The following is an 11,957-nucleotide window of genomic DNA, read 5'->3' as shown; positions in this document are numbered from 1 at the left end:
CTAACTCAGGTACATTTACCTTTATTTAATTTTGTATTTGCATGTAATGTGTAGTACCCTTTACAAGAGTTTAAATTACATCTGGTAGATATTTAAAAATAAAACACACAATTTCTATTTGTGGATAAGGTTTAAGTTTGTGCAACATTGAAACATTTATTTACTTCTTATGATCAACGAGCTGACACTACCTGAATAAATGAATGTGTAAAATATGTACTGAGCGCTGTCTGCTGCTCTTCTAACTAATATTTTTGTTTCTTTGATTGCTTCTCGAGTGAGGGAACTCTTTACAAACACTTCCCTGCTCATATTATTGTTTTTTTTTTATCATAAGGAGGATGATGGGATGCCAAATTGTCTCCAAGACAAAATTATCACAGGATTTGCATCTGTATAATGTGTGATGAGACCTTTCCCCTCAACCTCATATCACATTCCTTCACTTGCTGTAATAGCATCTGGGGGCTTCTTCCTGCATATATAAATTTAAAACAAACCACTTTGGTCCCACCTTCATCAGCTTTTTTTTAAATACCTGATAGTGGTATCCCTCGCAGCGTTCACAGTGCCAGCAGCACGGCACACCTTTCACAACTTTCTTCCTTTCTCCTGTGCGGCACGGCATGCTGCACACAGACGCCGGCAGAGAAGAGTCACCTGTCCTCCAATGCATGGCCTCCACCTGAGACGAGCAGCGCGTGTCAGTAATCATTTGTGTGTACAAATAGCTAAATTAAACCTCTTATACGTCTTCTCGAGGGAAATAAAGGTGTAAAAAATTGACAGCCATGCGATGAAGTGTGTTAAGCGTCCTTTAACCTTCTGTAGAAGCTGCGTCTTGAGGGGATCTTGGAAAGGAATTAGTGCACAAGCAGACCCTCTGATTATTTTGGCTGAGAGCTTCCAGGCACAAAACAAACACCAGCTAGTGTGGAAGCCAACAACCTCACCATAACCAGGCACTAATAAATCATCTGTATTCCCTCCATGTGTGTTTGTGTGTGCATACGTTCTTCAATGCATGCATTTTGTTTGCTTGTGTCACACACAGTGAATCCCTGAGCTTTCTGTATGTCTGGTCTGTGTGCGTCATCTGATTTGTGGTTATGCATGCAGGAGTTTGAGTTAAAGTCTGTTAGTACGCCGACTCCCTGAGCACCATCGATCGCCATGAGTGCTGAAGAGAAATGGAGCATTTCTAGAAAACTAGTCATGAGGAAGTTTCATTGTCCACCAGGGACAGGGAAGTACTTTTAATTTGACAGTAGAAATACACTCTTAGAGTTCATGTGCAAACATCGAGACATTATTTATTATAGCCTTGAATTCACACAGACAAAAAAAGCAGTAAATTATAAACATTTTAGTAAAAATAAAGTTTTTTGTGTGTTTTTATCTTTATATCCCATAGAAGGCAATAAACTGAGAATATTTCTATTTCCTCATAATATCATTAAACCTCAGAATTCTAATGAACAAAACATTACTACACCACTTATAGTCACATGCTTTAGGTTGTAGGTCAATGAATTCAACTATTGTTATAAAGTAGAATAGTTTATTTGTACCTTTCTACAATAATAAACACAAATAATTAAACCGTACTTTAAATTATGAGATAATAAAGTAAAGACTATGTGTACAAATACAAATATAAGCTGTGTAATAATCCTCAACATAAACTCTAAGTAATAACTTTTCTCACAAGATGTGATTGTAGTGGTTGGATATGGATGCCATCTTGAATAAAAACTATCAGCAAAGGTTGCAGGTGATATGCTTTCCTTCAAGAAATGCTAAACCTTTAATGTTTACAATTTTTGTATTTATACTTTAAGTTTCTCCTTTGTCTTGTTTTTGTGGGCAGATCAAACCATTTTGGTATTTAACCTGTGCCCAGTATGATTGTGCATCTTTCATCTGTGGCCATTACAATACTCATGCCTAAACACTGCCAATGATTTGACTCAACAAAGACACACAAGTAGTGAAATCTAACAAATACAAATTATTCCCTTTTTATATGAAGGGGTTCAATAAATTTGGATTAAAAACTATAAGATTGAATTCAATACAGTGACATAAAAGAACAAGCCTATGATATTACCACATTTGTATTTTTACTGCCTGATAGTAAAAGTGACTGCTCACGCACAAGTCTCAATTTAAAAGTACAAAACATTTTTATAAAATATGACAGCCAATTAAACACTACACAATATTACAAAAAAACATAAATCTGACAGGCAGTAAATGTGTTTGGAACTTTTTCAGTATCTCACCAGAGTTGAAAATGTGTTTTCTGTTATAAATAACTAAGTATTTTTCTATATTATTATTTGACCCACATGATCAAGATGAAGCACACTTTTAGTGTTTGTTGCTGTTCACTTTGATGCTGCTGCCATTCTTCTGAGAAGTAAATTTGGCTGATGAGATCTTTTCTTCAAACAAAAACATAATTTTTTGTAGCTTTTCTGCTTTTTCTTTTTTTAAGAGCATGTCTGAAAAAAAAAAAAAACAAATCAGCAAATTTGAGTCACAAATCAATTTTGTTTAATCATTAAATAGAACTGATCTTATTGGGTCGAACAAGTCATAACAGTGTATATAGATTTAATCCCAAAAACTGCATATTCATTTTCATGGTAACACCTAGCTCAGTCCAATTATTTAGGCAATATTTGTCTAATTTAAAAATAAAAATTGTTTATCGCAGGGGATCCGTACCCTGAAGACCCGTGATAAGTGAAAAACCATGAAGTAGGAATAGTAGTACAAGTAGTAAGTAGTAGTTTATTTTATTATTTATATAAATATATATTAAGGCGTTTTAAACCCTTCCCACACTCTTGCAATATTCTAAACAATGTTTCTAAACTCTAAACGCTCTAAAAGAGCACATAATGTCATGATTTCAGCTCCCTGCCTCCTCTGCTCTTTGCCACCTGCAAGCGCTCTTGGCCACGCCCACTTCGCTCTGCACACTGAACAACTGATCAGCTGTTCATCTGCAGCAGGAAGTTTAGCCTACAGCAGTATGTGCTGCACAAAGCTGCAGGAGGATGTTTTTTCTGCTGCTCTGGGCTGCACAAATGTGCAGCAGGTGTTAAATAATTGTAAATAATTTAATTTAAATAAAAATGTCATGCCGATCGTGCGGCTCATCCATCAATCAGCCAATTGTGTGTCATGTCCAATCTTATTTTGAAAAACCGCAATAGAGCGATGCCACAATAAAAGAACCGCAAAGTAGCGAGAGACTACTGTATATGCTTTGCCTACTCACACACCGCTTGAGTAGTTGACATATAGTTCTCCAGTTCTTAAGGTGTGTCAGTTGCTATTCTGATCAACATTCAAACTTCTTGATCATGAAAATGTTCATTGTGCCTTCAAACCCAACTGGGTTATTAAAAAAAAAAAAAACTGACATCTGTTGATTTGTCAGCCGTCAAAATATTTAATCATGTGTGTCTCTACTGCTGGAGTCGCTCGTTCACTCTCAGTCAGCCGGAGCGTCCATCAGCCAGGAAGCATTTTGTGTCTATTAGTCTTCTCATCTGTCATCTGGCTTTTCTAATGAAGTCCTGGGTGGATTTATAACGCAGCACTCCGGAGTGCCACAGGAGTTGATATGGAAGCTTGTGTGCGAGTGCGACCAAGAAACTCGAGACATTCACTGAGGTTTCTGTCTGGTTGTGTTTCATCAGTGAAGTTTTAGGAATAATGATGCAAATAAATGTACAGTAAAGACTCTGTGACCCTGGCTGAAGCTTGAACTCTGAGGCAGCTCGGAAGGGACCTAAAACCTGAAAAGGCTTGAATGCTTTTGGCCAAAAGAGTTCAACAAACTTTTGCCGTGAAGAGTGGACTCAAGGCTGTACAACACAGATAGAATTTGTTTTTGTCATTCTCAAATAATCTTGATATTTAATGCGTAAAGATCATACCGTTAAAAGATTTTAGCTGTTTCTAATCACGTGTTTTAAAAATCAACATTTTTACAAAAAAATTAAAAAAAATTAGTTTTTGCTGCAGTTGCACAGTTTTATTCATACCAAATTTTTTGCCCTATAGGTTGCGTTTTTTTGCATAATTTACATGCCCTGCGATTTATACACCCAAGCGACATATTTATGGATTTTTTTCCCATATTTATAAACTAATTTTGGCTGAGATATGACCGTTTTCTTTCATTCTGACTGAAAATATTGAACACTATAATTTTCAGCCGCTAGATGGCACTGGAGCACTATGGCATGCAGTTGTGTCATGTAATAGGTAAAAGTGATTATTAATGACACAATCGGCTTGCCAAAGCCTGCCACTTTCGTAATGCTCGCATGTAGCAACGTCAAATCAGCTACATTTCACTGCGCCGCCCCGGTGAAATGCAGCTAATTTGACCACTGAAGTGCATTTATTTCATAAAAGTTCTACTGAGACACACCTTTACTATAACTCTGAGCAAACTAATAATTGAAGTGTTAATCTTGTTAAATTCTTGTTAAGGCCTTCCCATGCACACTTCTGCGGCTGCTATTTGGCAGTTAATCGATTTTTGGCACACCGGCTCACATTTCTGGGTTGTCAGCTGTGACACGTAATAAACGTGACATGTCAGCAATGATGCATGACAGATGCGACGTATATGGTGAAGCGACATATTTATGGAACAGTCTGTGGGTGTGTGTTTGTGTGTGTGCAAAAATCTCACTTTGAGATGTAATTTGTTGGTCCAGGAGCCGATGACTTTGTACTCAGTGGTGGATCTGTTGGTGACCTGGTACTGGAAGATGTCATATCTTCCAGGAGCATCTCCGTTTTCATTAAACATCACCGGTGTGCTCGCACTTCCTGGAACAGGAACAGAACAGCAGCTTAGTAAAATTGTACAAGGACGAATTGTCTGGAAATTTCACTCCGTGTGTTACGAGTTGCGCTGGGAAGCAACGAGCTGTGGGTTCGAACCCAAACGCTGGTCAAGGTCAGTGCGAAGGGTGACTTTGGATTTGCACACACATATCGGCATCGTGTTTGGAGTGGGGGCACAGAGGTTAGAGAAGGAGGGCCTGTGATTGGAAGGTCACCGGTTCGACTCCCGAAACTGACATCAAAATGTGGGTGGAAAAGGTGAAACACCCACACCTTCCTCCTCCCTCATTCGCCCCACTCTGGGCCCTTGAGCAAGGCCCTTAACCCCCACCATCTGCTCCCAAACAGGTCTCTCTTGAAAATGAGTCCTTGTGATTCGACGAGACTACCAATAAAGGTAAATAAATAAAACTGTTTGATTAGTACAGGCATGATGAACTTTTAAAAGTATTAAAAAAAAGGCACAAATGAGCATAGAAGCCAGATCATTTGTAAATTAAAAGAATATTGCATCTGCAAGCTGCATTCCCTGAAAACAAAAAACAATAAAAGTGAGGAATATAAATTTCTTGACATATTGATGCTTTATCTAGTCATACATAATCATATTTCTTATGGCAGCATGTTTATGAGCTCTGAAAGCCAAAACATAATCACTTTTACTCCAACCTGTTTGTGTTTGTGTGTGCTGGTGATTGAATGTGTGCATGCACCAACACATTTAGATTACCTTTCAGATTTGCCTTCAGTAAAGCTCAACGCAAACCTTTTATCATTCTGTCTTATTGGCTGCCTTAGTTTTTTTTTATAGCAATACAATCAAATTATATTGCTGAATGTGAAATAGAATTTAAAAAATCCAATTTGAGTGTGCATGAGGAGAAAACCCAGCATTATGGAAACTCCTTGTGTGCAAAAAGTCATTTGTAGTGTTGATTGATGAGAAATAAATAAAAAAGAAAACAGAAAAATGCAGATTGGAGAAAGAAAATACACGGTAAGAAAAGATAAATTATATACGGGTAAACAAAAAAATAGTGCTTTAAAATTAAAAGAAAAAATGGGAAAAATATTGGAGACAAAAAAACAAACAGCAGAACTAAATGGTTGAAGGAAAACTAGAGTCATAGAGTCAGAGTTTATTTGTCATACATGTACCACATGGCATGTGGTACATGTGGCGGAACAAAATTGTGTACACAAAACTAGCAATAGACACGGAAAATAAACATGGAGTAAAACTAATGGCACACCAACTTAATAAAAAATCTTTAAATGTTCAGTTATTAAGTAAAATAATATTAAAAAAAATGATAAATTCAAGTTTCTTTATTGTCAATCGCATCAGATGTACATGAGGTGGAACGAAATTGAGTTGAAATGCAAAGCTCCTGATTTAATGATTGATAAATGCTCCAGCTCTCACCTATAGGCATGAGGTATAGATTATGACAAAAAGAACAAGAGCACTGATACAAGTGACTGAAATGACCTTCTACTAAACGGTGGTAAGGATCTGACTTTGAGAAAATGAGCTTGTAAAGCCGCTGCTGCCCCAATTAGAAGGGTTTCAGCAGAGGTATTTGTGTTACAGTAGTCCAGCCAGGTAGTAATAAAGGCATGGACTAGTTTTTCAAGGTCAGGTCTGGTCAACACTGACTTAAGCTTAGCTATCTGCCTTAACTGGAAGAAGCCTTTCTGCAGAAGAGAGTTAATCTGTTTATTAAACTTAAAGTCAGAGTCTAAAACCCCGAGATTTGTAACATACTACTTAAGATATGGCTCAAGAGAGTTAAGGTTAACAGGATCAGAGACAGCAGTAGAGCTAGGGCTAAACACAATGCCTTTAGTCTTCTGATCATTAAAACTTTAAAAATTTGCAACCATCCATGCCTTGATGTCATCAAAACATTTTGACAGAGGATGAATGGAGCCAGAACTATTTGGTTTTAAGGGCAAATAAATCTGAGTGATAATCATCAGCATAGCAGTGAAAAGAAATATCCTGTTTTCTCAGGATAGAACCCAAAGAGAGCAGATAGAGTGAAAACAGAAGGGGTCCAAAAATCGAGCCCTGCGGGACTCCGCAGGAAAGAGGCACTGAAGCAGATACACTACTACCAACATTAACACTCAAATATGAACAGTATAGAATATATAGTAGAATATGGAATGGATTTAAATATGTAAATCACAGAGAGTTGAAGGGAAGCAAAATCTAAATTTGGACCATTGAAATCTTTGCTCGATTCAATAAAAAAATGCATTTAATAATAAATGTCTAAACAATTAGCACATTTCAACAGCCATTGATGATATGGGGTTGCATCCCAGCTCGAGAACCAGTAAGGATAGCAGGAATCATTTTATGGAAATTTCTAAATATTCTTTAAGCGCCTTTTGTTCCTGTTTGTTTTGGCCAGAGGCTGTACATCCTAAGAAATTTAGAAACTCTTTGAAGCGAAATTAAACGGGTGGATCAGCTTGTGCAGAACAAAAACCTTGTTTACCCTGAAAGTAGCCGTTATTAAAAAAAATGAAAAACACTATTACTTTAAATTTGCACCAAATCTATTTGCAAGCATTTTAACAGGAAGATTAAATACAGCGCATTTCTTTAAAAGGAGCAGAAATTATCTCTAACACACACATGCACGCACACACAATGACAAGAGATGACATTATTGAGTCAATATATTGTTAAAATCCTGAACAACTTCTTTTTGTTCAATGGTTTTATTGAGGAGATTCAAAGGCATGCTTGCCAGCCACAAGGATTTTGTGTGAAGTACACGTTTAACACATTATCAGAAAAAAACAAGGCTTCTCTGACATCTTTCTCAGTATAATGAAGCTGAATTTCTCTCCGCTCAGTTGAAAAACAACAATTTCCTAAAGGACAAAGGAGCCCACTGATTGTTCTGAAATGTTCATCTCACTTGAGTGACTTTTATTTTTAGCATCATAAATTATTCTTTTCATGAGCACACAAAATATATCAATCTTGAGGAACAACTTTAAGTGGTATGTTTGACATCTTCCTTTAAAAATATATTTTTTTGTGGTTTGTAGAGCAAACACAGCCTTTAAAAACTGCCTCTGAAAGTATGACTGCTCAAGCCGCCATGACGCTGCCTCACTGAAAATCTTTAAAAAATTACCACTGAACTGTGTTTTGTGTATTTCATTCATAAAAAAGTATAAAACATCATATTAACTTTCACTTAACACTTAGTCCTTTTATTTTTACTCTCAAAATGTTTCGATTGTAGGAAAATGTCAAAGTAACATATATGGGAATTAAGGATATTAAAAAAGAACAGGACTGCCCGTCAGTGGTCATAATGTTATGGCTGATGAGTTTAAAATACTTTATAATAAGGTCAAGACCTTACTGATATTTAGTGAGCTCAACATGACTAACTTCACTTACAATTACCTGCAGGATTCCAAAAAAGCGCCACAAAAAAGTGACTTAAAGTGTTTGTTTTTTCTTCTTCACAGTAAACAGGAGAAGTAAATGTTGTTTGTGTCGACTGAACTACCGTAAATGTTCTATGCTCTGTTCTAGGATGTTACAGAATCGGTCATTAAATCAAATCTGCCACTGCCCTGTCCTGGTGAAACCGAGAACTGACCTGCAAGTTTGATTACAGTTGCAGGTGAAGTCGACTCTTCATACAAGTTCATACAGTTTTTTTTTTACTTTTGACCTTTAATTTAATTAGTCAGTATTTGGTGATGAGATAAATGCGCAACAGAATGACAAAAACTATTTTCCAGATATCTTTAATGCAGAGTGAGGGATGAGATATGCAGATTTACTGACGTTTAATTTGCCTAAGCCACAAGTGTACATCAAAACAACCTTGATACAGTATATCTGTGTTAGCCACATGTTTGAGGCTCTGCTGCGTCTGATCAGAACAAAGTTGAGTCAATTGAAAAACCAGTGACATATAAAGTATTTGTATTGTGCATCTACATTAAATTAAAGTCCAATTACTCCTCCAATACACTGTACATATCAGGTTGCCTCCAATGCAGGTTCAACCCCTGTTCGTTTTTCATATTCTGTTAATATTTATTTATTTATTTATTACAATTCAAAGCTAATTAACTCCAACCCTCCTTTTATTTGCAGAGAAATATCAACTATTGGAAAAGGTGCATCAGGTGGAGTTTATCAAGCATCGTGTATAAAGCACAAAACAGCTGATGTAAAATATTACACCTTATGCTATGATGATGAATTAACAGTTTGTTTTTCTGCTGTATGAGTTAAAACAAAACAGTCCATCCATGTGAATGCAGTCATGTACTTTAGCTACATTGTGTTGGAGCAGCAACAGATCAACTTTTTTTTTTTTTTAACAAGTTAACCTTGAAAAGCTATGAATTCACTTGTTGCCGTGGTAACACGCCACCGATGTTCCAAAGTGTTGCCTATCTTGCTATTCAAAAAGAAAATGAACTCAAACACATCCTGCATATTTTCTATCTAAACACACTTTTTTATAACTGCTGCTAATGCAGTTTAGCATTTATGCACAGTAAAAAGAGTAAGGGGAAGTGATGGTGCAGAGGTTAGAGAAGGTGGGCCTGTGATCGGAAGGTCGCTGGTTCGACTCCCCAGACTGACAACGTCGAAATGAAAGTGGGACAGTTGAAGAACCCTCATTTTCCCCACTCTGAGCCTTCAAGCAAGACCCTTAACTTCCACCATCTGCTCTCTCGGGCGCCCTCGTTAGCAGCTCTCTGCTCCACGCAGAGGGCTGTGGTAGCTCGGTGGTGTAGCGTCAGGCATGTAAAAACAATTGCAAAGTCTTTTTGTGACTTAATTCTAAATAAATAAATATCTTTGCACATTTCAGAGACTATAATTTCTTGTTAACATATTGCGTAAGTGAACTGGGTGAAATAATATTGTTTATATTTTATGCTAATTTACAACTATCTTTTTTTGAGCCTATATATTTTTGTGCTCACTCTGAGTTGCCACAGCTGACGGAGGGAAAATTTAAACTTTCTCTTGTTAAAGCAGGTTAGCAAAAATGTCCACGCTAACATTTTCCTGGGCTTATTTTAACTCCTCAGATTTCCTCGGAGCTACAGCAGACCATCATAATGACAAACGCTCCACTGAAATGGTTTCAAGCCAGATACCATTTTTTGCCTGCCAGAGGCACAGGTCTCTAGCTTCCACACAGAATAAAGCTCTCCCTGAGGGTATTAACTATAGAATATCAGAAGTCACACACATTTCTACAGATTTGCAAGAGAAGCTCACAAGTCTGGACCTCCAGTTTTCTTTAATAAGGCAACAATGCCTAATAATGAATGGCCGTTATCATGCAGTGACACTAGTTTAAATTGAATATCAGAACTAATTTAATTAATTTAAGATGAAATAAAGACAATTCAAAAGAAAAATGAGGAGTAACACACTGACATTGACATAGAGTTAATCTGTTCACACAGTAATTGGGATTAAGGAGCTTTAAAACAGAATAATTTGAAATGCAGGTTCTAGATTAAACAATCTTGAAATATCACTCTTGCATTTTAGGTCAACATCAAACAAACAACCTTTTGAAAACATTATGATAGACCCACTTCCTGCCTAACCCACCCCCAAATATGACATATATAATAATAATGACAGATTAAATGCTTGTGTTTGTGTTGTTGGTGTCAGTGGCTTAACTACAGCAAAACCTCTCTCTGTTTTACTTCAATGAACAAGAATAAAAAATAAAAAAAAAACATCAGCAAAAACCCATTATCACATCGCATAATCTATAACCAAAAAGGTTATTTTAATAAACAATCTCTGTAAACAACATTAGAGAGTCAACATTGCAGAAAAAGATCTACAGTATTTATCAAGTATAGTTAAAAACATGCAAAATAACTCAAGTTTTAAGAGACAAACACCAAAGTGTTGGTAGGATTTAAATACTGTCAGGAAAATCTATCTCCCCAGTCATCACTGTCTGAGTATTGTTCCCATTATATGTCTGAAATTTGGGCCAACTGGAATAACACGCCACAAAGTAGAAGTTCATCTTTGTCATCAGTCGACAAAAAAAATGAATAAAAAATAAATACTATGCATTCACTATTGTCTTTTCTTTTTGCGTTTATAGTTTACACCCAATGAGTAGGTTTTATGTGCATGTTCACCTGGTTTCCTGTCCTTGGTGCATTATTGTTAAAACGCCACACAAAGGTCTGGCATTGTTCATGGAGATGAAAACATAAAAAAAAAAATAAACTCAGTTGATTATATCAAAGTTCATGCTCAATCATCCAGGTACAAAATCCAATAATGGTCAGTCAGGTCATCTGGACAGTTTCTTTTTTGTGGAAAGACATTTCGCCCTCTATCCGGAGGGCTTCATCAGTCTGAGGAGTCCCAAGTAAACTGTTTCCCCACTAAGCAGCACATGCCTTTAATGGACCAATCAGTTTGCTGGGGATAAGATGGTTTCTGGGGGCTGTCCTGTACAATGGACCTGAATGATTGAGCATGGACTTTGATGTCTTGAACTACTTTAGCTGTGGCTGCCTGCCTGGGAGGAGTCAACAGGGGACAGGACAGCCCCCAGAAACCATTTTATCCCCAGCAAACTGGTTGGTCCACTAAAGGAGTGTACTGCTTAGTGGGGAAAACAGTTTACTTGGGACTCCTCAGACTGATGGAGCCCTCCGGATAGAAGGCGAAACGTCTTTCCACAAAAAAGAAACTGTCCAGATGACCTGACTGACAATTTTCAGCCGATTACCATTTATATACATAGCATCAATTCTTAACTGTTATACTATATAAAAGATAGCCATACATTATAAAATGCCAATTGGTGGTGGTGTTATGGTACCGTGTTTGCAAGGATATGATTAACCCTCCTGTTGCCCTTGGGTCAAAATGGCCCATTAGGCCCCAGTCTTAAAACTGAGAGGTTGTGGGTCATTTTGACCCAAGGGAAGCAGGAGTGTTGAAAATACAGCAAATATCCTTATAGAAACTATATATATATATATATATATATATATATATATATATATATATATAT

At 36.8% G+C, this 11,957-nt stretch overlaps 1 protein-coding gene across 2 annotated transcripts in view; it reads right to left on the bottom strand.

Moving 5' to 3' along the window:
- grm8a (glutamate receptor, metabotropic 8a) overlaps window positions 1-11,957 on the bottom strand; it is a 327,929-nt gene that overhangs the window by 47,567 nt on the left and 268,405 nt on the right. Inside the window, exons 7-8 of one of the 2 annotated variants that reach the window (XM_037695788.1) lie at window positions 4,724-4,863; window positions 539-685 (exon numbers count right to left, since the gene is read on the bottom strand). In XM_037695788.1, the coding sequence (XP_037551716.1) occupies window positions 539-685; window positions 4,724-4,863 (287 nt within the window). The remainder of the gene's footprint in view (window positions 1-538; window positions 686-4,723; window positions 4,864-11,957) is intronic. The other variant, XM_037695789.1, reaches the window with a different exon arrangement.

This window comes from Nematolebias whitei, chromosome 22, assembly GCF_014905685.2.
Source record: "Nematolebias whitei isolate Nwh7 chromosome 22, NemWhi1, whole genome shotgun sequence".
NCBI classification, from domain to species: Eukaryota; Metazoa; Chordata; class Actinopteri; order Cyprinodontiformes; family Rivulidae; genus Nematolebias; species Nematolebias whitei.
This window is presented reverse-complemented; position numbering and strand designations above follow the sequence as displayed.